The 23,978-nt window shown below is 42.4% G+C and overlaps 1 protein-coding gene across 4 annotated transcripts in view; it reads right to left on the bottom strand.

The window, feature by feature from the left end:
• The window catches only part of FN1 (fibronectin 1), an 83,787-nt gene that overhangs the window by 7,352 nt on the left and 52,457 nt on the right, over nucleotides 1-23,978 (bottom strand). Inside the window, exons 26-40 of one of the 4 annotated variants that reach the window (XM_072977652.2) lie at nucleotides 20,816-21,088; nucleotides 19,602-19,784; nucleotides 18,623-18,712; nucleotides 16,664-16,933; nucleotides 15,973-16,089; nucleotides 15,325-15,489; nucleotides 13,935-14,090; nucleotides 12,095-12,208; nucleotides 9,390-9,659; nucleotides 7,141-7,328; nucleotides 6,164-6,251; nucleotides 5,119-5,295; nucleotides 3,730-3,819; nucleotides 3,325-3,504; nucleotides 1,716-1,805 (exon numbers count right to left, since the gene is read on the bottom strand). In XM_072977652.2, coding sequence (XP_072833753.2) covers nucleotides 1,716-1,805; nucleotides 3,325-3,504; nucleotides 3,730-3,819; nucleotides 5,119-5,295; nucleotides 6,164-6,251; nucleotides 7,141-7,328; nucleotides 9,390-9,659; nucleotides 12,095-12,208; nucleotides 13,935-14,090; nucleotides 15,325-15,489; nucleotides 15,973-16,089; nucleotides 16,664-16,933; nucleotides 18,623-18,712; nucleotides 19,602-19,784; nucleotides 20,816-21,088 — 2,451 coding nt within the window. The remainder of the gene's footprint in view (nucleotides 1-1,715; nucleotides 1,806-3,324; nucleotides 3,505-3,729; nucleotides 3,820-5,118; nucleotides 5,296-6,163; nucleotides 6,252-7,140; nucleotides 7,329-9,389; nucleotides 9,660-12,094; nucleotides 12,209-13,934; nucleotides 14,091-15,324; nucleotides 15,490-15,972; nucleotides 16,090-16,663; nucleotides 16,934-18,622; nucleotides 18,713-19,601; nucleotides 19,785-20,815; nucleotides 21,089-23,978) is intronic. The other 3 variants (XM_072977656.2, XM_072977659.2, XM_072977662.2) reach the window with 3 other exon arrangements.

Genomic DNA, 23,978 nt, shown 5'->3' with positions numbered 1-23,978 from the left:
ATGCTCCTGGAAAGCCTTATTGCAATTACTCTGTGGGGGCTACTTGGAGCACCTAAACGGGAAGGCAGAAGCATGCGTCTGAGGCAGCTGTGGTGCCTTTGAGACCTCTTCAAGACCCCTTATAAAATGAAGGAAGATGACTATGGTGCCATAAACACTTGTCTTCTTTACATTTAAAGATAAAGACATAAATACTGGTTTAGGCACTCTGGCTATGAAACATTTCAGGTCAAACTTCCTGAGCCTATTTGCACAATCAGTTTCCCTGTGTTGGTAACCCTACAACCCCCACCCCGCCCCATCTACCATGTTTACTTGGGGCTTACACACTCCAAGCAGGAGTCTAGAGTTTAGTTTGGTGTTTATATATACCAGGGCTATTTGAGCTTAGAGACAATTCTTCTCTGCCCCACCAACCCAACCTGGGCTGATTCCCCTAAGCAAAGGTCACGCCCCAACTGGAAAGGCTAACCACGCAGAAGACAGAATTCCTACCCTTGCCTTCAGCTATTAATCAGAGATGGTAACACCAGGGAACAGACTGTGTCTGCCCCGGGTTTCTGAAGGTTTGCCTACCCTACACATTCAACTTTGAGAAGGATGCAAGGCAAACAACGTTGAGTGTCCAGGACACCTGATGTAATCCATGGTCTGAACAGAAGGGGTGCATCAGCCCCTAAAATTGGGGTAAACCGCCCCTTCACTGAAATAGTGAGTTATTTATAATGCTTCTGACATCATCAACTCTGCTCTCCACTCAGCTTATTTATGTCTCCCATCCTTGATGCGCATCATGAAAGACCTATCTTTTCAGGATGATTTGCATGTACGTATAGTTGTTGGTTTTTTGAAGAGAACAAGAATAACAGGGACATTATCCCAGATGTACTGGGAAAAAACCTCTATGTTTGGATTTTGTTTACATGTGACCCAGACGCTTAATTCTAAAACAAAACAAAGCACACATACACACACATCAGCATGCATTGACTGACACATAACATTCTATATAGGCGTCTGTTTGTGAACCCTTCCAAAGCCGGAGGTATGATCCAATATGAATTAAGCACTGGCAGGTTACACCAATTCTACAGAAGCTAGTTAAGTGTGCACTTAACTCCTGTTGAAATAAAATTAAACACTGGGGCAGTGTTTTTACATTTATCTGGCCGTAAAATTTATCTAGGTAAAACATAATGAGGTACATTATTAAGCATGTGCTGGATTACTCTGTACAAGAATTTAATCTGGGCTGGTTTGTACTATAGTTTATAATGCAGCAGCAGCAAGAGGCTAGCAATCACCTTAATGGATCCATTTTCAAAGTACACAAGACCACAGAGTGAAAGCAGATTTATGTCAACCCCAGACAAAGCCATTAAATTGTATCTGCACTTTGTAGTTCACTTTTTTTGCCTCTAGTATAAAGCAACTTATTTAAACAACAAGACAGGTATCAAACATACTTATAATAAAGAATGACAGATGCATGCTCCTGAGCCCATTTATGCAATTAACAGAAACAAAGGAAATGTTAAGTAATGCCATTAGGTTAATTGTCTGGCACCAGAATGATTGCGAATCGGAACAGAAGAGCCTTAAATGCCGCTTAGATGCTTAAGACTGTCAGTGCAATCCTAGGTGTCAACTCAGAAGTAAGAAGCAACCAGTTCAATGAGGTTTATTCCCAGGCAGGGTTACTGAGAGAGGCTTACCTGTTCTTTTCCTTCCAATCAATGGTTCGCTCTTCTGATTGTTCTTCACAGCCGTTATGTAGATGATGTATTCTGTCCCTGGTTCCAGACCTGACAGAAGATGGGAAGAGCCTCATTTTGTAAAAGGCACTAGACTAGATCATTCAAGATCATTCTCACAACATGTTATGTATTCCCCCCCTCCCCAGGATTTCCACTCTTCAGCTGAGGCAGTGCCATTTAGAGAAGAAGGTGACCTGAGAGGATGAAGATTTAATGCTGAATTCCTTATTACATGCATTAATGTAATAGATTGTCCATTGTTTCTTCTCTTGTTTTAATATTGCAGGCCACTCCATGCAGCGTGGCTGTAGTAGAAAACTGAGAAATAAAATAAATGAATGAGGTTGTCCTGGAGAAGTCCATCCTGTAGAAAAATGAAACCATGCATTTGGTGGGTGTTCCTAGGACCTGCTGAAGCTAAAACTGGCCCCATGTTATGGCCATGAATGTAGGGCTAGACTGCTCCTCTTGAGGTTGGGCAGCTGGAAAGGTTGGCTACAGGTGGGAAACGATGAGACATGGACAAAACCTTTTTCCTTCTGTCAGAAAAGTGGGGTCACTCGGACCAGAGAGTAAGGTGTACCTGGAGCTTGGGGCACAGCCTGCAAGGCCAGATAATAAATGTTCAAAGCACTGAATTCACCCCGTCTCCCAGCAGTAGCACCTTGATTTCCCCTCTTACAAAGGGTCAACATAGTTTCATTGGGACGTCATTCAGATCACTCTCCAGAAAGCATGGCAGCAACAGTGAATAGAAGAAATGTCCAGAGTTCATACAGCTGAGATTTTCTGCTGATGCTGAGCAAAGAGATTGAATGCAAGAGCTGCTGTTTAGTGGAAGACGCTTTGTACTCAAAAGCACCCCGATTAAATCCTTGGCATCTTCAGGTAGGGTTTGGAATACTTTCTGTTTGATAATCTGGAGAGTCCTTGCCAGTAAGGGTGCTTGTACATAATACTCCAAGCTATGGTCTAAATGGTTACAATGTAGCTTCTCATGTTTGTATTTTGAAATTCGGAACACACTACACTGAAGCCTACACTCCCTGAAGAAGCATGCCATAAGAAACCCACCTGTCTCTCTCTTACTGTGCAGTAGGACTTCAAGGCAGCCTACGAATTCAGAACATTTACCCAAGAGCATAAGGAAAAGCCTTTCTGTGAGTCCATCTAGTGATACATCCTTTTTTCAACTTTGGTCACCTAGAATGTTTCCAGGAAACTCACAAGTTTCCTCTGAAGACAAGCACTTAGAAAACAGTTGTTGTTAAGCACTAACTCTCCCAGAATCAACCCCCCCCCCAAGCCAATTTGGTCAGTGAGAGTGCTGCCTGAGAATCATAGTCCAAAGAAGCAGAACGTCCAAGCTCAGCAGCCAAGGTCAGCCCTCCTCTCTTTGTCAGAAATATCCTACTTCTAAACTCAGAGGTCGCATTCAGATATCCTCTCTAAAGGCTGCTGGGGGACTGGCATACATTCTGGGTGCCTAACATGGGCTCTAGCCTTGAAGGACCCCCTGTTCTCTCGTTCACCTGAACAGAGCATCCTCTCGGTCGGAGAGACCTACCTGTGATAGTGGCCTCAGTAGTGTCAGGACGGGGACGGGGAAACAGCTCCTTCGTTGGCCCTCCAACTCGCTCGTATTTGATGATGTATCCTGTGATCTTGGCCCGGGGCGGCTGCCAAGTGAGCAACAGGGAGTTGCTGGTGGTGGTCAGGAAGCGTAGGTTGGAGGGGGCATCAATGGCTAAGGAGCAAATAAAACAAGCCGGATTTCATTCCAAATTACATCAGATCCCCAAAGGGGACATCATGTAGTTTCCACATTATTTCAATCACTGCCTGCCAACATTTTGCTTCGTCCTCAAAGAGAGGAAAAGCCATGGCTAGAACACACTATGAATGAGCTATAAGAACAAAGCAAAGGAAACCATCATTTCAGTTAATATGACTTTCCAGAAAGTGCCATTACCGGTAGAAGCATCAATCACTACTGGAGAACTGCGAGCGTTGTCATTCAGGGTATAGATATAAATCTTGTAGTCGGTGCCAGGTTGCAAGCCTGTGATTCAAAATGAAATATTAACACGCATTAGCCTTGCTCGTAGCAAGCTCTGCTCCAAAGAACACTGCATCCCTGGAAGTCAATAAAAACAGGGTAGTAAGGACTTCAAGGAAATCAGCTCACAAAATATGGGCGTCCCCTGTCACTTTCTAGTGGTAATGTTAAAGAAATCTTGTAACATAAGGCAATTACTCTCCCCCCCTCCACCTCCCTCCCTCCCACCCCCACCCCCACCATATTCTGGAGTCGAAAAGAAAAGAAAAGCCAGGAGGAAACAACAAGGAGCAGCCCCAGCAGAGCTCAGACAAGGGACTCTTTGGGGGTCTATCGCTCTCAGAAATCTCGCGACCAACATGGCCCCCTTAGTGGGATCCTGGCTGGGGAATTCCAGGGCCTGCCCTCTGAAACAGTAACTTCCCAAACTCTGGAAAGTAGGGAATGGGACAAAAGAAGATCACAGAAGACAATGCAGTTAAAGAGAAGGCACGCGCAACAGCTCAGGGAAGAAGTGTGGATGAGTTGCAGAAAGAACGGGCGAGGGGGGAGCAGAGAAGCCTTGAAAGATGCCGTTCTGGTAGCCAGTGTGTGCTGCTAGAGAGCCAAAGGAGTGTAAGAGCTGCCCTTGATGCAGCTCCTAACCCTTTACATACAGCCCAGAAAGGAAAATTCCATCACCCATGGTGTCTCCCCCTTTTATAGGATCAAACGAGGAAAAATACCCAAGCTATGGTACTCTTTAATCCCCCACAGGGTCTAGGCTGAATGAACTCTCAGTTAGCCCCGAAGCGAGGGTATGAATTACACTGATCCTATGATAGCTGAACTCAGCCCTGTTTCTTCCATTATTTCCTTGCACCACCTTTCCTACTAAATTCATATTTGTTGCTTTCTTTTGAATTGTCCTCTCTTTCTTCAGATCCTTCCCAAACACGGTGATTTTAAAAATGGAGGAGAGAGGCACCACCTGAGTCCTAACCATTCTGCTCTTGTTTGTGTGGTAAACAAAGTGTAGTCAAGCCGGGGCTTGCAGGGCCTGAGCCCTAATGCTTTCTAATAACAGGGACTATGACATTGTCCATAACAGATGGTTGCAAGCTGTTATCGTGCAGCATGCAATTTGGGGAGGCGCTGTCTACAGGGGTCATCACATGATGGACATGTGCATTGCCTGATTTACCATTATTCCACTTCTGGCACCCTCAAATGATAGGCTTGTCTTCCTGCTGCAAGATATCAGGATAATGGGAGACACCTTCCTAGGTCACAGGAGTAGGTGATGTGAAGGAGCAGACATACCAGTGATGGTGTAGGTTCTAACATCAGGGCCAATGGTTCTTTGAATGGGATTCTGGCCATTTGCAGGGACAGCATCAATATGGAAGCCCGTGATCATCTCGGTTTTGGTGCGCCAGGTGATTGTGATGGTTCTCTCTGTGACATCTGTGACACGTGCCCTACGTGGAGGACTGACATCTGACAAAAGATGAGACAACGTCCAATTTTAGTTGGAAATTCCACTCATAGTCTTATACAACATTCTGTGGTAGCAAATTCTATACCTTAACTATGTACAGTCGTGCCCCGCTTAACGATTATCCCGTATAATGTTTTTGTGATTGCAAAACAATGCTTTAAATGTTTTTTTTTTTCGCTTTGCGAAGATCGGTTCCCTGCTTCGGGAACAGATTCTTCGCATTACGATGATGGAAACAGCTGATCATCAGGTTTTCAAAATGGCCACCAGGTGTTCAAAATGGCTCCCCGCTGTGTTTTTGGATGGATTCCTCGCTCTATAGGCACCGAAAATGGCTGCCCCTATGGAGGATCTTGGCTGGACGGTGAGTTTTTCAGCCCATTGGAATGCATTGAACGGTTTTCAATGCGTTTCAATGAGCTTTTTAATTTCGCTTTATGACGTTTTCGCTCTACAGCGATTTTGCTGGAACGAATTAATGTCGTTAAGTGAGGCACCACTGTACTACGTAAAGTAGCACTTCCTTTTTGGTCTTTCTTGCACCTCTTGCCTTAGATGTCTCTGGATCCTAGTATTATCTATCCTCTTTCTCCCCACCAAACACACTTTTATATAACAGTGCTTTACCCTCTTTTGTCCCCCCTTTTCAAAACTAAAAAGCTGCAAGCATTGTAACATTTCCACTTAGAACTGCAGAGCTGGAAGGGATCCTATGGATCACTGAGTCCAGCCAGCCCCTGTCAAGAAAGCCCAGTAAGGAATCAAACTCCTCACCTCTGGCTCTGCAAGCAGATGCCTAACCACTGAGCTATCCAGCACTTCTGGGTCAATGAATCTGAAGTCAATTCAACACATAAGGGAACTTACTCTCTAAGGTACTGACTACATCCTGGGCAGGTCTGCTCGTCAAAGAATCCTTCAGAGCATAGACGCTGACTTCATATTTAGTTGCCACCTAGAAATAACAACATTGTACATTGTTAAAAAGAGACATTTGCATCTTTTAGGAGACTAATACCAGTGGGCATACAAGCCACTTTAGAATACCTCTCATGTTTTGTAAGCTGATACAAAATTAAGTATGTAGTCTTTAAAATCAAGCAAGAGAAGACACAGGCCACTGCATACAAATTTCTTGTATAATTCTTGCCATCTAAATATTCATTCTTTCACCCATGCTCACTTGAAGAGGATTATTGTCAAAATATTCATCCATTCATTTATTTTATTTTATTTTATTTATACTTCATCATTCTCCAAGTAAACGGATCCAAGGCAGGTTACAAAATAATTGAAAAGCAAATGTTAAGACAGATAAAATAGAAATTAAATTGCAATATTAGAAACAATTGAGCATATTAGATATTAAAACTGTTGGACAGAAACAATTTCAAATAACATGCTTTTAAATTAGAAATGGTTAAAAGTATACCATTCTCCACTGAAAACACCTTCTTCAGCAGCTAGTTGCCTACTAAAAGCCTGCCTGAAGAGACAGGTCTTTGCCTGCTGGTGGAAAGACAAGGAGAGGAGCAGCCCAGCCCCCCCCCCCATGGGAGAGGGTTTCATAGCTGAAGAGCAGCCACTGGAGAGCAGCCCCTCTCTTGTCCCCCAAAGATCTGGGTAGCCTAGACCCAAGTCATGTAGTGCTTGACAAGTTAAAGCCATCGCTGAAATTTGTATCCAGAATTAGATGGGTAGCCACTGTGGCTGCTATAACAAGGAATTTCCCTTCTCCCAAAACAGGTCCTTATAAGCTAAAACAGGTTTTCTGTCCCACAGGATCTCACAGGGTTTCAACATAGCAACATCACATCTAGCAGAGTTAAAAAGGAAAGGATTACCATCAGTCCTGAGACAACAGCTGAAGTGCTGTCTGGGGCGACATTAATCTCTTTCATTGGCCCATTCTTATCCTTCGGAGTCACTCTGACACGATACCCCGTGAGCTGAGCGCGAGGGGCGGTCCACGTCACAGTCAGGCTTGTTGGAGCAACCTGAACAAACCTCAGATTCGTAGGAGGTGGAATTGCTGTTAAATGTAGGATTAAAAATTGAGATTGTCCATGGAAGTGACCACAAACGCAAAAAAAGGATCTAGGTCGGAGCGTAGAAAAAGTTCCTTTGTTGAACTACAACTCTCACAAAAGAGATTTTTGAAACTGTAGTCCAAAAAAAGGGAACTCCCTTCCAGCACTGGTCTATGACACCTTCACATCTCAGCATAGTCATTAATTCAAAGTATTGCTACAGGCATGACCACAATTAGGGCAATATTTTGAATTTTGTCACTACTTAATTATTTGAAATGTTTGAGAGACACTTATTTTGAAAATCTGATCCTTTTGAAGCTAGAGACTAAAAGCCACTGGATTTATGTATGGTTTTACTACCACAGAGAATTAACAATAGTATAGATGATATGAAAGCAAACTGTTTATTGGCTAGGCTGTCACTGAGGCACATACACAACTCAATCCATGTTCTTTTATTAAAATACCAGGGATTATGGTTAAAGGATACGCAAGGAAGGACTCTAAAACTTTTTGAATGAAAACACGCAGAGTCTCCCAGCCCACATGCAACTTGCCATGGTGGGAGGGAGATTCTGAGAGTTGTACTCCCAATGGAAATAACTTCCTCAAATTTTAGGAAGGACTGCAAGCACCTGAAGAGGAAGTGGAAAAATGAGGGTAGACCAATGAAAATGTCAGAGTAGATCTCCAGAGGGCTTGCTCAAGAGTTGCTGGCTTGAAGGGATATATCTAAGGTTACCATGCATCTTCTTTTTTTTTAATCAACAGCTTTCATTGGCTGAAATCCTGTTGCTTTTTTACACCTCCAAAAGGCAAATGGTGTAACATTCACTCACTTCCAGCCTGTGATTAGTGAGACCCTACTGGGATTCTCTATTATGGTGACTTCTTAACTTATAAGCTAGTGAATATTATGCCATCTGCCTTCTGCATGTGTAAAAATCCAATGGGATTCTAGCCATTATTTCCTATAGATACAATCTTCACAATCCCATTGATTCATCTTTGTGCAGTTTGAGTACAAAGAATATGATGTCAATTGATTTCCTAGGGTTAGGTGGTGGCTAGATAAAAATTCTCACTTAATTATTTTTAAAAGTCAGGCCTTCTGAAAGAGTGAAGGAGATTCAAACTATTCTGACGTGGACAAATTTCGTAAGATCAGATCTATGATTCTCTTTTAATCAAATATGTTGATCAAATTAAAAGTGTGGGGTGAAAGAAAACAAGGGGGGGGGGAAGAGTGACTTGAGATGTTGTGGCACCTTAAAAAACTGCCAGGTTTCTTCTAACATGAGTTTCCATGGAAGCCACTTCCTGAAACACAAGTGGATTTTGATTCATGAAAGCTCACACTGAAACATATTGGTTAGTTTTTAAGGTGGCACAACATTTCCTCTTTCGTTTTTCCTTTTCTTTTTCCCCTCATTAATTTCATCAACATGCTGAGACAGATTAACAAGCTATCTCTTCAGAAATTTATCATCTGACCACCACTGACTTCTTATGAAACAATATGACACTTCGTTCCACCCTACCATTTGACCATTGGGTGTGACTTAGAACCAACAGGCCTATGATACCCCTCCTCACTGGAGTAACCCATTCCCCATGTTGGTCCCTCCAGGAAAACTGCTCCTGGATAAATGACATGGGGTATAACATGGGTAAAGGGAAGGGAAATTCATAAACATTGGAGGAGAAGTGGTCGGTGCTTTTGGATCCAAAGCCACATCCTGCTGCTCTAAACATCAACATTTTCATATTAGAGGTTGTAGGGGGGTGGCATTTAGGCCAAAAGAACCATACATTTTAAAATGGAATTTTAAAAATAAACAAACCAGCATGTACTCATCAGGCCTTTCATGGTTTACCCAGAAACCTCCAACACCTGCCTGTCCACCCAAAAGAAGCCATCATTTTCATGACAGCCCACCCCTCCCAATGGCCCTTGCACAAGGTTCCCCGTTGATGGGGGACCAGGTGCCCCTGGAAGCCATTCTAGCCAGCCATGCCCTCAAGGAGCAGCGCTTTGTGGCTTTGCTCTGTGTGTGTACCTGTGGACTGGGTCCCAATCAGAGGCAGGCTCTCCAAGTCATCGTGCAAGGCAACGATGCGGACCGTGTACTCAGAACCTGGCCTGAGGCCATGCAGCTCCGCAGTGTCGTCTTCACCATCAGGAGCAGGGAATAGCTCTCGGATTCCATCCTCAGGGGTTGAGTAGATCACCCTGTACCCGGTGACTTGCCCCTGTGGGCTTTCCCAAGCAATTTTGATGGAATCGACATCCACCTCAGTGAATGTCAGTCCTTTAGGGCTGTCAATGTCTGTTAGGCAAATTAATGGTGAAAGGTTAAGCAGAGGGGGGAAGGGGGAAGTAGATGTGGGGTGGCACAAAGCACTTCATTATCAGCATGCAAAGCCATCTTCTATTTCTGCACCTTCAGAAATAGAAGGGAATTTCTTCTTTTACTGCCTTGGAAGCCCCCCGAAGGCATTGACCACAGCACAGTAAGAGTTTCCATCCGCTTCAAACTGCCCAGTTTTCATCATGCTGTTGCAGAGAGCCACCTAGTAAAAGCAGCAGACCTTGCTTCTTTCTGGGACTACATAGCCACCCACTAGGCTTGGTGGGTGAACACAGAAGTTGTAGTCCCAGAAGATAACAATTCCAACCTGTATTAATTGCACAGTCTTTTCAAGGATTGTCCCAGTCACGGTAACACACCTCTGTTCAAATCAGCAGATTTCATTGTTAAGACGGTTGCTTTTGCTGCTGCCCAGAAGGTGGGAGAGGCAAAAGCAAGGAAGGAGCTGAGAATCCAATGAACAAAGAGAAAAGCAAGTTGAAATGGGTGCGGGCTTTTTTGAAGATTGTAACAACTCTTCCATCGAGTGACACAAAGTCCTGTGGCCTGCTGTCCGTTTTACTAGCAGAGGCCTTGGCATGACAGAGGGATTGTGCTGGGTCACTTCTTTCGCAACAAGTGCTCTGCACCAGCATGAACAAAGAACCAGGCAGGCTGTCAGCCTGTAGGACTGTAATTTACTGCAAAAAGCACCAGGCGGATCTTTGCTCTTCACAAATTAACAACCTCACGCCAATTATTTGATCAAAAATTCTCTTTGCAAATTACAGAATGTGTTTGTAAGATCCTGATCTAAAAAGGATAATATGTATGCAAGCACCAATTAAGGGTAGTATTTCCACAAGCCAGAATTTCAGTTTTGAGGCTGGCATTTCAGCGCATTAGTGAGTCACTTCCATGCCCCCAAACCCTCCCGATTGGAGGCTTAATATTAGAGCTCTGGGACAGACAAAAGGAGCTTCAGGTGTTCTACAATTCATGCACCTCAAAATGTTTGTGGAAACAGAAGTGAGGCCTGGAAGTGCTTCCATGTACCAAACGGCTGACACCGGAAGCAGCTCTTGGACAGCAGAGATTAGCGCAACTCCATTCAAAAGCTGTCAGGAAAACTAGCAGGGCCATCCTGAGCAAACACACTCGGCAGGATGTCCTTCCTACAGGATGCAGTGAGCCTTACATCTGCACAAGACAGGACTTTGATTCAATTACGGTGAGCCAAGGAGAAGGCCCTTTGTTTTCAAGGCAAGATTCAAATTTCTGTTGATTTTTTTCTTTCACCGATTACAGTGATGTTAGTGGTTGTTTTCTATACTTTCTGGAAAGAAATGGTGATTGATTTGTGTGAATTTCAGGCTTCAGCACATTACTTCTTTCTTCTTTTATTTCATGATTTTTACCTTCCTTGAAAACACACAGCTTCTGTTCGCAGGGAGGACCCTGCACGTGCAGAAGCGGTAGCCTTCCGAATGCTGTCGGACTGCAAATCCCAAGAGCCCCACCCGGCTGGACCCACTGGTGAGAAAACATGAGAGTTGCCGTCCACCCACACTCAGAGAGCCACCGTTTCTCAAGCCACATCCCCGGGCTGGAGGGGAACAGGGGTGTGTGTGCACAGCCCTCACCCATTCTCTTGCTAAGAGAGGAGAGAACAAAGAGTGCTCTGTGGACTCCTAGGGGATTTCTCTCCACACAGTTGAGGCATATGTGCTGGGAAAGCTTAAACCTCTACATTCTCCCATCGCTGCTCTCAGGTTGGCACCAGCCTGGCATAACACAGTGTAAAAACTGAACATTCAGGCCGATGAATTTACCACACAGGTTTGCCTCATGTTTGCAAACACTGCTGCAAATATATAACTCTTCACAGGAAGTTTTTTCCCTTCACTTTATTTTTCAAAATTTGATATTCAGTTTTAAACTTTGAAATTCAGCTTTCATATGTCAGCCTTGAAATTAATTTCATCTTCCCTGCTTATTTTTCTTTTCACAAGCTTCGGGGAAGAATACAGAGATGTTTTCATCATGGTGAAGTATCAGATATCAGGTAAACAGACTCTGTATTCTTCAGTCAAGTCACCTTTACTTTCTTACCACAGAAAGGAAGCATTTCCCACTTATTTGCCAAAGGCAATTTTTTAAAATTTATTTTTCTTTTGGGGGAGGGGCATTGACTCTTTTTAGTTATAGTAGATGCACAGCTCATGGGGATGAGGATGGCGGTTGTATGCTGACTGCTTCGCCAGGTTGTGTTGGTGAAAAAAATGAACGTATTTTTTAATTCTTTTTAAAATTGTGTTCCATAGTGTTCTAGCACTAAACATCTCCTGTGGATTCAAGGCATTTAAAGATACAACATTTATGCTGTAAAAATCAAGGAAATGCAAAATACGTACTTGTAACAGCTGTCTCAACCAGAGGTTGGCTTTCTCCATCTTGACCCTGAGCGTAGACACTAATTATATACTCAACCGTAGGTTGCAATCCGTCAATTGTAACTTCCGTTTGTTCTGCAACAAAAGGGCAGTAAAAGATTAATCATGAATGAAGGTTTATTTATGCATGGCCTCATTCTGTCACAACTCACAGACTCTGAGTAAAAGTGTTCAATTGTCCCCCAGGTGGAAAGGCAACTTGTTCTGGACAAAGGTGATGTGACTTATATGTATGTACACACTTTGCCACAAGAAAATATGCTTTGTTACCAAAATTTCTTTGCTCTGGAGCCAGTTCTGATGCAACTTATTGTACAGCAGGGTCTCTTTAACATGTGCAAAGGCAAAATGAGATATTTCTAATCAAATGTCAGTAATATTAACAATGTTGGCAACAATACACTTATGGATTCAGCTTAATAATTCCTGTATCAGAATGACATTTAACAAGACCATAAAGCCTGCTCAGTGTGGGAGGGAAGTTGTCCTGCCATTCCAGAACAGGTTGGGCAGCCCAAGTGGGTGGCAAATGTTATACACCATGGCTGGCGCCCTATGCATGGAAAGGTCCGCTCTGCACATGGTTCCTTTTTAAAATGCTGTTTCCACGAGGAAGAATCCTGCAAATCCTTTTCGCAAGTGTAAAAACCCTATTGTTTGTGACAGGGGGCTTTGAACTTGCATAATGGCAAGCTGGAGATTGATGGTGGGAACATGGAGCATGGCCAGCATGAAGCCTTTACACTCTGCAAGACACTGGTGAATGCCTGAAGCATTCCCCTCTATAAATAACACCTTAGGGATTCTCACACAACTAGAGATGGGGGTATTCGTATATGAATATCCCTGCGCAGCTGGACTTAATGAGGGTCCGGCCCCTGGAGCCATACTGTCCACTCACGCATCCTGCTGCAGAGGCAGTCCTGCTCATCCTTCCAATCGCGCCCGGAGCGCCGCTCTCTCCTCACTCCGCTGGCCCCTTGGCAGCTGTGCAGGGAGACTCATCCTCCCTCCCCCATTAAATGGGTGCTTGCAGTGGTGGGTGCCTCAAACCTGAGATATACTAAGGGATTTAGGAATTGTTTCTTTGGACAGCTCATATGATGTAACACACATTGCCTCTAAAAGTCCTGAAGCTTCTGAAGAGGTTCATTGTTTGAGATGAAAAAAACCTTATGAGGCACCTGGCTCTAGCTGTGTGCTGTTGATTTATTTTTATTTTTATTTTTTAAGATCCTGTCCCTAGCCTTAGTCCTGCATCTCTGCTTCAGGGAAGATTCAGCTTCAATACACCGACTCTTGGTTGAGGCGATGGTTGAACTCTCTTCTGTTCTTCCATGCTTTTCAAAGCATGTGTGTGCTTTTGCAGTTTTCATTCTTTATATATGCTAGAAGTCTTCTTGCTTTTATATTATAACTATGTCATCCACATGACCTCCTTAAGAGCCCAAGCTCCTTTTGGAGCCACGTCTGCCTGATAAGCGCTTGAAGAAGGGGAGTCACTTGCGGGTTGTGCCCCTTGCCCCTTGACCGAGGAGGCACCAGTGGGCTGGGTTGCTGCTGCTGCTGCTGCAGTGTGTGAGTGTGTGGTTACCTGCAGCCACCACCAGTCCTGGATTTTGTTCCCCTCTTGACTATACAGGCCCAGCACCTCAGAGCAACCAACCCAAGGGAAGTGGCAATGGTGGTGCCTCACTTTGGCTTACATGGAAGCGAAGATGAAATTACAGATTCTCTTTCTTCACCTGGAACTCACGGGTGCTGCCCATGTTCCCAAACAGTAGGCATCTAGTGCTCTTACCTGCAGAGAGGACTCTTGTTTTTGTAGGGCCATGGCCGTCCTTGGGGGCAGCTGTCACTCTGTAACCATTAACTGGGGAAGAGGAAGGCTCCCAACGCACAGTGATGCTGCTGTCCTGAACATCAGTGACTTGCAGCTGGGATGGTGTGTCAATCTCTGCACGGGAAGAATTGAAAGCTGTGTCAGGATTTAACTCTCAGTCATCGGCTCTCACTTCCTTAAGTCTTAGTGAAAATCCATCTGTTCATTCCATTATCCTGTCACCCAATAACAAGAAGCTTCTGGGTGATGTATAGAGTAAGACATATTAAACAGCACAATTCCAATAAAATAATAATATTCAGTAGAGCAACAAATGGAACAGCAATATAAAAAAGATGGATATCCCCAAAACATATAACTAAAAAACCAAAAAAGATCAAAACAGTGAACAATAAAAGGATCCGCAGCAAGAAACTGCACATGGCTCCATGTATTTATCTTATTCCTCCTCACTGTAAGAAAAGGGCATTTTCTGTAGTGGACCCAACTTCTGAACTGCCTACCTTCCTGGGCTTTAGCCACAAGACTAAGATTATTATTTTTATTATACAAAGTAAATTAATGGTAAAAATATTTTATTATTGTTTTTATTGGTTAATGTTTTTACTGATCTTGTTTTCTGTTTTATTTCATTTTATTGTACCACTGTCATTATGTAAATATTTTGTTATAAACAGACAATTAATTAAAATCACATTCATCCTACTAATTTGGGCATTGTACATTAACCCAACAATATTGGTCTAATCCAGTTCTGGACCATAGAGTTTTGCCACTTTCAGGGATCTATCCTCATCCTTAAAACAAAGACCTGCTGGTGCCTTCAACACAGACGCCTGTGTGTGCTAAAAGTTCCACTCACTCTGCCAAGCCACTCCCGCCACCATTTCCATTGGCTGCATCCATCCAAGCTCCTCTTTCCCTGTTCAGACCCATGGAAGCCTCTCTTATCCTATCAGCTAGGCCAGGGCTCAAACTCTCCATGATCACAGGCAGTACACCTCTACCTAGCGAAATAGCAGTGACTGGGGGCCACCAGCTACTGGGGGAACACAGTCATTGTAATTCCCTAATGACAAGGCGCTTTCAGCTGGTCACTGGTGAGCACAGAAGGTTGAACTAGATGGAGATGAATGCCAACAATTACTACCTAGAGAGCTTAGAAAAGTTTATCTTTATTTGACAACTCCCCAGATCCCCTAGCCAGCATGGCAGCATAAGAAGAATTTTTTTTTTTGCAAACAGCTCTGTGCTTAGGAGTAGTTTAGGATTAACAGCATCACCATCTGAGGTGACTGAGATAAACTAGCTTAACTCCTTCATCCAGGTAGGAGAAATGTGGTCTTACCAATCCTGTAGTTCACGGTGACTGGTTTGCTGCTCGCGGGACTGTCTCCGCGCCCAGTGACTGCATACACGGTAATGGTGTAGTCTGCTCCAGGAGTAAGGCCAGGGATGGTTGCACTGGACACGTGGCCAGGGACTGTGAACTCTTTAAGAGGCCCACTGCCACCTGTAAGCAAATGCGCAAGACCGTTGAAGATGACAACAACAGCACAGAGGTGTCATTGACAACATTTAAAACATCCACTTAAAGGAAAGATCTGTTAAGGCAGTTTCCTTAAAAATCAATCAAAAGTAGAGCAAGCCAATTTTATCCATCCACATAAGAACCAGTGTTACAATCAAGACACAGGCAATGTACACGCCTTGTGCAATTTTTGAAAAGACTCAGGAACCCAGTCCTTGGACCGAAGGGTGAATTGCACTACGAAGAAAACACCCTTCAGCCCCTTCTCACTTGGACTCCAAGATACTTGGGACTCCCAAAGCCACCATGGTAAAGGGCACCCAGAAGCTGAAGCTACCATTCAGGCCAATGTGTGGCTCTCCAGATACAATATGTTTTAAATACTGATCAATATATCCTCTACATTTATCACTTTGAGGTTACAGTTATTCCCAGTGGAAGGCATTGGCATCGTACGGTGCTCACCTGTTTCACCGTAGGTAATCCTGTAGTATCTGACGGTAACAGCAGGAGCATCCCAAGAGATGACCAGACTGGTGGGGCTGGTGGCAGTGATGTGCAGGTCCCTTGGAACATCAGAAACTAGATAGAGAGGTTGACAAACAAAACATTATCCACATTACACATCCATCGGGCGGACATTTCATTCCCCATACAAAACAGCTGCAACTACCAGTAGGGACTTTAGAACCCTCCTCCTGCCATGTTGTTAATGCCCTGAACCGATTACCCTCACTTATTAATTCCCCTTCGAAGCTACAGGAAATGGCCAAAGGAAGGTGTATATTCAATGCCGGATCTGTCCAGACAATGCACAGTCTGTCCTGATGCACTATTGTGCTTGTGATGGTATCTTTTGCAAGTCCTTAGGAGTACACACACATGTACACATGGACGGAGACACCCACAACATAATCCAGTTTACAAGATCATCCCTATGAAAATTAACAGAATAAAATATGTTTGATGTTATATTTTCACAGGTAGAAGCTTCATCTGATTTTGATGTGTCCTTTCCAGGTGACATGTCTAGCCCATGTCCAGCCTCAGCAGGCAAGACTTCTGCTGCAATGACTTCCATTTTGGGGATGGCAAGCTAGCTGTAGTTGTAGCTAGATGCAACCACAGTTTTCTCTTTTCCTTCTCTAACTCTTACCTGTACTTTGCTGTCCAACCAAGGGCAAGCTCTCCTCTTTGCCATTGAATGCAGAAATGCTAACCACATACTCTGACCCTGGAACCAGGTCTGTGAGGGTGATGGAATTGCGAGATGGGGCGATGCGCACTTCTTTGGGTCTGCTTCCACCTTGCTCAAGGGAGTGGCGTATTTTGTAGCCACTGATGGTGGCACGGGGGGCAACCCAGTGGACAGTGAATGAGTGAGCTGTTATTTCTGAGAAGTCCAGGCCAGTTGGGGAATCAATGCCTGTTTTACAAGAAATGAAATAGGTGGACATCAAATGGACAATGTCTTTTCAAAAGGAAAAGAGCAGGCATACAAAAAAGAAAGGCAGACATTGGGAAGTGGAAGACACTTCCTGACAACAGAGTGGCTATTAGTAGGTGAAGATGTGACCAATAACAGCTTGTTCAAACATCAAATCCTACCCCTTTTTGGGAAATGAATAAAAATGCCTCATAGCTTGGAAGCTATAAAGTACAAGTTACTAATTACTTGCAGTGAGCTTTTTCTTCTAATAAAGGTGTTGTTTTTACTGATGGGTTAATTTGATTTGCACCCCACCCCTAGTTACAGTTTATATATAACTAGTTACATTGGGTAAGAAATACTATACTGAACAACTAAAAAGTTACAGTATTAGTACAATAAAAGGCAGTTACAAAGTTACTTTTAAAAACAATTAGTTACAGTTTCTAGTTTTTCATAATAATCAGTTTTCAAGGGCATTTTAAGGCCTTTTTAGACATATTGACAGGAATATTTCAGGTATATATACCATTTTCTTAACAATCTTTAGTGGAAAAGGCGTGTTCTTTGATTTTAACCATTTGTATTTTTCTAAATGTTTGTAAAACACAATTTCAGAATTGGCCACTATAGAGTATTTCTGTGTATTGGTTGCTGTTAACAGCCACTCAAGACATGTTATTTGTGCAGATAAAGCCATGACAATAGCAACCTGGCTGGAGAGAAATAATGAAGAACACAACAAGCTTGTTTTTAAAAGTAGCTCTGAACCCCACTGAGGCAAATAAGGCCTATTTTAGAAAGAGTGACAGTACAGTGGTGCCTCACAAGACGATGTTAATTCGTTCCGTGAAAATCGCTGTTAAGCAAAAACATCGTCTTGTGAAAGACGTTTTCCCATTGAAATGCATTGAAAACCTGATAATCCATTCTAATGGGAACGGATTGTCATCGTAAAGTGAAAATTCCCATAGGAAACATCGTTAAGCAAAACGTGTTTCCCAAGTGAAGACAGCTGTCTAATGAAACAGAGACCATTAAAAGACTCATATAGTGAAGCAAGACCAAGCTGTCAAAAACATTGTAAAGCGAAAAACAGGGACCTAAAATTGAATCATCTTGCGAGGCAAAGTCCCTAACATCGTAAAGCAAAAATCGCCCATAGGAAACATCGTTAAATGAAGCGCAAGATTGCTCCGAAAACCTCATCGTAAAGCGAATTCGTTGTCATGCAAAGCAATCGTCTTGCGAGGCACCACTGTAAATCATACAGTAAAACCTGTAACTCTCCTTTAGCTAAAGGTGCTGACAATTAAGACCCATGGAAATCAAGAGAAAAAGTCAGCAGCCATGAGATACTAGCACTGCTTTCAGTTGGGTGCCGGGATGGCCCTTTACTTGGGAAGAACTCCCACTGCATTCTGTGGAACATCTCTCTTGATGATGATGCACAGGATCATAACTGACTTCACGTGGATTGGAGATTGCCTCCAGACCAAGTACAAATGCATAAGAAATTAAAGGTCACAATTTCTCTTCTGGTGGAAGTAAACCTGAGCTTGAAAACTAGAAGGAACAAAACATTCTTTACGGAGCACGTGTAAGGAATGCTGTCACACAGAGCTATCCTGTTGAGGCACAACTGAGAGCAGGGAAAACCTGGTCAACATTTGTCATTCTACAGACCTGTCTTCTGTTCTCCAGTCAGAGGTTTACTCTCATGTTGGTCATATACGCTGTAGACCCTGATCAAATACACGGTGCCAGGTAAAAGATCTAAAGAATTAAAACAGCAACGGTTTAGGTTCTGGTCTATACAGAATGCAGATCTCAACTTTCTATCTGGGAAATGTCCTCAGCTAGAATTCCTTCCTTCCTTCCTTCCTTTTGTCAGCAAGCATTTATATGCAAAAAAAAATGGGTCTGCCCAGAGTTCTAAATGTTAGTCCAGGTGAACATTTACTATCACTTGCTAAATTCATTTCTCTTTTTCTGATCTAGGGCTTTTCAAACCTGCAAAGTCTCTCTTTCCCTTCCTTCTCCCACCACAATGTTTGTTTTGGCACAGGCATGATTTTGATGACTTTTTTAAACTGAAAATGTACCATTTTTGTACTCACTACCACCAACAGAATGTTTAATTTTTGTCCCAGGTTTGAAACTAATTTCATACTAGCTAAAAACTGACATATCAGCAAAACCTAAAGAGGTGCAGTTGTTTTTCCAAATCCTGCTCAGCAAAAAAGGTCAGTGTCCCTTCAATGTTTACCTTCCTTTTGAAATTATGCACTGCAGGTCAATGACTGTTAAAAGCAGCTGGGGCTGTCTCCTAATACTTAACCCTAATACTTAAAATAAGCTCTGATGAAGATCTAAAGAACTACCTTAAGCTTAGCCAAGAGGAAGGCTGAACTTTTTTCAAAACCACGGCTAGAAGATAAATTGCTTTTGAAATTCCTTACATTTCTCAACTTATTTGTCAAGAGTTCTAGGAGGAGACTGTGCTACTCAAAAAGCACAACACAACCAGAGGGCATCTCAAAAGGTGAGGGGAGTAAAACTATCAACTCTGTTATCCCATGAGGCAAAGTGAAAGAGTCAAGTTTTTCATACAGTATTTAAAAAGCCTTGTTCACAGCTGAACGATGTTGTTCACGTCTCTTACTTGTTAGAACCACCGCATTATCAGAAGGTGAGATGGACAACTCTGCAACATCATCCTCATTCTTCACAGGTGAGAAACGGATTAGGAAGCTGGTCAGTTCAATGGATGCTGGTGGAGTCCAGGTGACTCTCATGGTGTCAGGACCCACATTAGTGAAACGCAGGTCAGTTGGGGGAGGGACAGCTGAATTTACAAGGAGAAACAATTAGTATTTGGGGAGGAAATGGCATTTGATTCAACAGTGGTCCACAAATAGCCAAACAATTTCATGCAACGCTCCCTCGCAATCCACTACTGAGTCAAACTCATGCAAACATACTATTAGGCCACATTTCATTCCATTAAAGTTAATGTAACACTGTAATGTTTCATTCCACTAAAGTTATGTCTTTAATCTCTCAGCCCAGCCGTCACAGATTCGAAACCAGTATCAAACCAGAAAGGCTCAGTTTGCTCCACACCAGCTCAAAGTTCAACAACACTGACATGCATATGGAGCAAAGATTGATTGATAGCTGTGAAGTCTCTAGGACTTTACAGCTACTTCTAAGGTAGATAGTTATTAAGGCTCCATACAGCAAAGGTAAACAGAGATGTCTTCCATGCATAACAAATTCTCAGGTCATTTTCTGTACATGCACACACACACGATACCTTCACAGACTGTCATGTCTGCCACTAGCATGAGTTTGGAGGAATTTTTCTTCCCTAACCATTTTGAGGAAATACACGAGCAGTCAAGACCACTGCAGTAATGAGTAAGAATTAGGATAATGAACTGTGATACAGCAGGGAGAGCCAATGTGAACGGAATGCTGGATTTGAAACTTTTGAGATATAAGGTTAAGCACAGCTCAGATATGAATGGTGGCATGATCAAACTCATGCTCTTTCTCACAAGGATCATGTGAAAATGAATTATAGAGCCATCTGAACTTCAGGGATACAATTGCAAAAGCCGGTTGGAATGCAGGTCAACCAAGAATTGCAAATGAAACACAGTTCATAACTGCCGAATGCAGGAACTCCAAAAAGGAAACCATAGGTATATAGTTCTGTTTCTTTCTGTTCCCATTAGGTGTCTAAAATAAAAGGTCTCTTGGTCACATATACCCCAAAGACAGTCCCTATTTTCTTTGAGAACATCAGACTCATCCAAGCAGCTAGTGACAACATGGAACAGTACTCTAACACAATAGGTCTTCAACAATCACCAGTTTGCTGAGTCAGCGTAGTAGGCGCACTCTCTCCGCCATTAATGAGTGTGATTACGCTGATCTCATAATCAATGCCCGGCTCCAGGCCTGTAACTGTGTAGTATCCTACTGAAGAGTCCACAAAATCTTCAAAAATGGGGACACTCTCTCCTGCTGCAACCACCGTGATGCGGTAGCCAATAATGGTGGAGGTGTTTAGCGGGGTCCACCTCAGGCCGATGCTTGTATCAGTTACGTCAACAAAGCTTAAATCAGTGAGCTGAGGCACCTCTGTTTAGTTAGAGAGCAAGTGGGGAGGCAGAGACAGAGGCAAAACACATCAACAAGAAGGAAGAGAAAAAAAAGCAGCGATTATCAGGTCACATGAATTAAACATGAAGCAAATAGTCATTATGGTGATATGTAATGTCTCCCTCTCAGTAATAAACCCACCATCTATAATACTCAACCACTGACTACATGTTCGACCCCTCTGATAAATTCTTTTAAAAAAACATTTATTTTACATAAAATCTGATGTATTCTTAGAGTTTTTAAAGCACAATGGCATGGAACACTCTGGCAGCAAAAAAAGAAGTTCTTACTGAGGACAGAGAGCTTAAACTGGCCACCAATCCAATATGCAAAAGCAGAACAAAATTGGAATCTTGACAGCCCATCTCTCTCAGTAATTACCACCTTGGCAAGACTGTATGAATCCTTGTCAGCTAACTCTTTAATCCATGTGTTTGAAGAACTAATTCTTTGACTATAGTACAGGGGGTTGCCAATATTATCTTCCTTGTATAATAATTAGTAGTGAGCGATAGCTTGCCTGGGTTATGTATTTTCCATGTGGGTCACATAGGATCATTGGGTTCAGAATGTTTTGCCAGATGCAGCTGCTGCTCAAAGCCATGGGATGGCTTGGCTGAATATTTTTCTGCATTCAAACCACTGAACTGGGATGTATCTATTTTTCTGTTAATTAGATATTATTATTATTATTATTATTATTATTATTATTATTATTATTATTATTATTATTATTATTATTATTATTATTATTATTATTATTATTATTATTATTATTATTACTACTACTACTACTACTACTACTACTACTACTACTACTACTACTAAAGGTAGTCCCTATGGCCTATAGCCTACAAGGGAGGCAGCTAGTGCCAGAGCAGAAACGGGGCAGCATGGGAAAAGCAGCTGTACAGTGCCAAACCCACATACTATACATATCCAGAAATAAAAAGGAATGTAGTCAAATAGTGCCTCAGCCAGTTGGTCAGCATTCTTGACCTCTTCTTTTAAAATCAATAACACAATGACAAATATTGCTTAAATATTACCTAAATAATCTGAATCTGCTTGGCTTGAAAAGCCAACATTCATTCCTACAAGCTTTAGCAATCTAGAAAAGCCAGTCTTTCATAAATGTGAACTTTTCTAAACATTATTAAGTGTACAGGTCAATCCTTACATACCCATCTTTGTAAGGTAAACAGTAATGTTTGTAATCAATGTTCTAGTCATAATTTTCAGAGCTTGCTTCTAATGTTAAGGATACCATGGATTAATAGTCTAACAATACATTTGAAAGCAGGCTTTATATTACATGAAGTGTATCGCAGGTGATCTGCATCTGGTCCAAAACATTAATAAGAACCCTGGTGATTCTGTTATGGAAAACCAGTCATCTATATTACACAGAACTGAAATAGAAAGTATCAAATTTCCCACCAAGTTACCACTTCTCACCATAGGCTGCGCTTACCATATCACCTGTAAAAAAGCACCAGAAGACATACAGAAGATGCCTTTTTAGTACTTCTTTACTTTAGAAAGTGGCATTGGGTTAAAGCCTTGATTGTTCAAATGAAATCATACCAGTGTGTTAGTTCCTCACAGGAGCAAAGAAAGACTCAGTGCAAGCAGAGAAATATCAAGCAACATTAACAGCTAGTGTCTGTCAAATATACAGCTGGAAGCCATTTTGTGGTTTAGCAAAAATTAGACAAAAATTCCATAATGACAGGTTTAGGACTTAACAGCCCTATAAGCACAAGATCAGGCTGAGACATCCCAGACCATTTTCTTCTGCAAGACCAGAAGAGCAAGAAATAAGATTTTTAGCTCAGAAATGTACTTTTGTGCATACAAAAAGAGCAAGGAGATGCCTTTTATTGGTCTGTAGCTGCAACCATATGTATGGTTATATTGAAATAAGTTCCATTCTTCACATAATATGGTTTGCTTGGACAAGCTGGGATTCAATGTGGTACTGTGTAATAGCTGAATCACCTTGTTTTATGGGGTCTCTGCAAAATACATAGCAATTCTTCAGATAGAATACTTAGTTCTCAGTGTAATGCAGGCACCATCCACCTTTGTGGGGCCCATTTCTCAAGACTCCCACAAAGCTTCACTAACAATTTTGCTCCCTGCATTAAAAGATGAATTTCACATCTGGAAGCCTCCACTAGTGGCAATCCACCCTTTAAATAGGTTATTCCGGAAGCATCTAACACGCACACACACACACACTGATTTTTAAAAACTAGAAGTGGCTTTCTGACCAGTTTCACTTCTACTGAGGTTCTTTGGCAATATGCGTAGTCATCAGAATGTCCCAGATTCAGAAAACTGATCCTCAGATCTCCAGATATTCCTGTTGTCAAGTCTGACAGCTAACAGCACATTCACATCTTGCATTTTGTCAATTTTACCCAAGAGTTCCCACCACCTGTCAGGCTGAACCTGCTAGAATATTTTCATTTATCAGGAACTATTTATTTTCAGTTGCATCATCCACTAAACATCAAGTGAACAAGGAGTCTTCTTATCTGTCTAGCAGCTTTGGTGAACTGCATTCCAGTTCTTCAGATACAATGAATGTAGTCTCAGCAGAAACGATGTTTACATGTAGGTTATACAAATGTCTGTTTACCGAGGCTATATTCAAATAAACTAAATAAGGTATGACAAGACTCCTTCATCTTTGTACTGCAACAGACTAATATGGATACCTCCTGCCCCTGAAATCAGCCTCTAAATTTGACTGACCTAGTATAGTTATATTGAAGGCCTCATCAAGTACAACATGAAAAGAACCGTAATAATAAATTACCCCTATACTCCCTTTCTAAAGCATGTCAAAATTGCTTTT

The sequence above is a fragment of the Pogona vitticeps genome, chromosome 1, assembly GCF_051106095.1.
Source record: "Pogona vitticeps strain Pit_001003342236 chromosome 1, PviZW2.1, whole genome shotgun sequence".
Classification (NCBI taxonomy): domain Eukaryota; kingdom Metazoa; phylum Chordata; class Lepidosauria; order Squamata; family Agamidae; genus Pogona; species Pogona vitticeps.
This window is presented reverse-complemented; position numbering and strand designations above follow the sequence as displayed.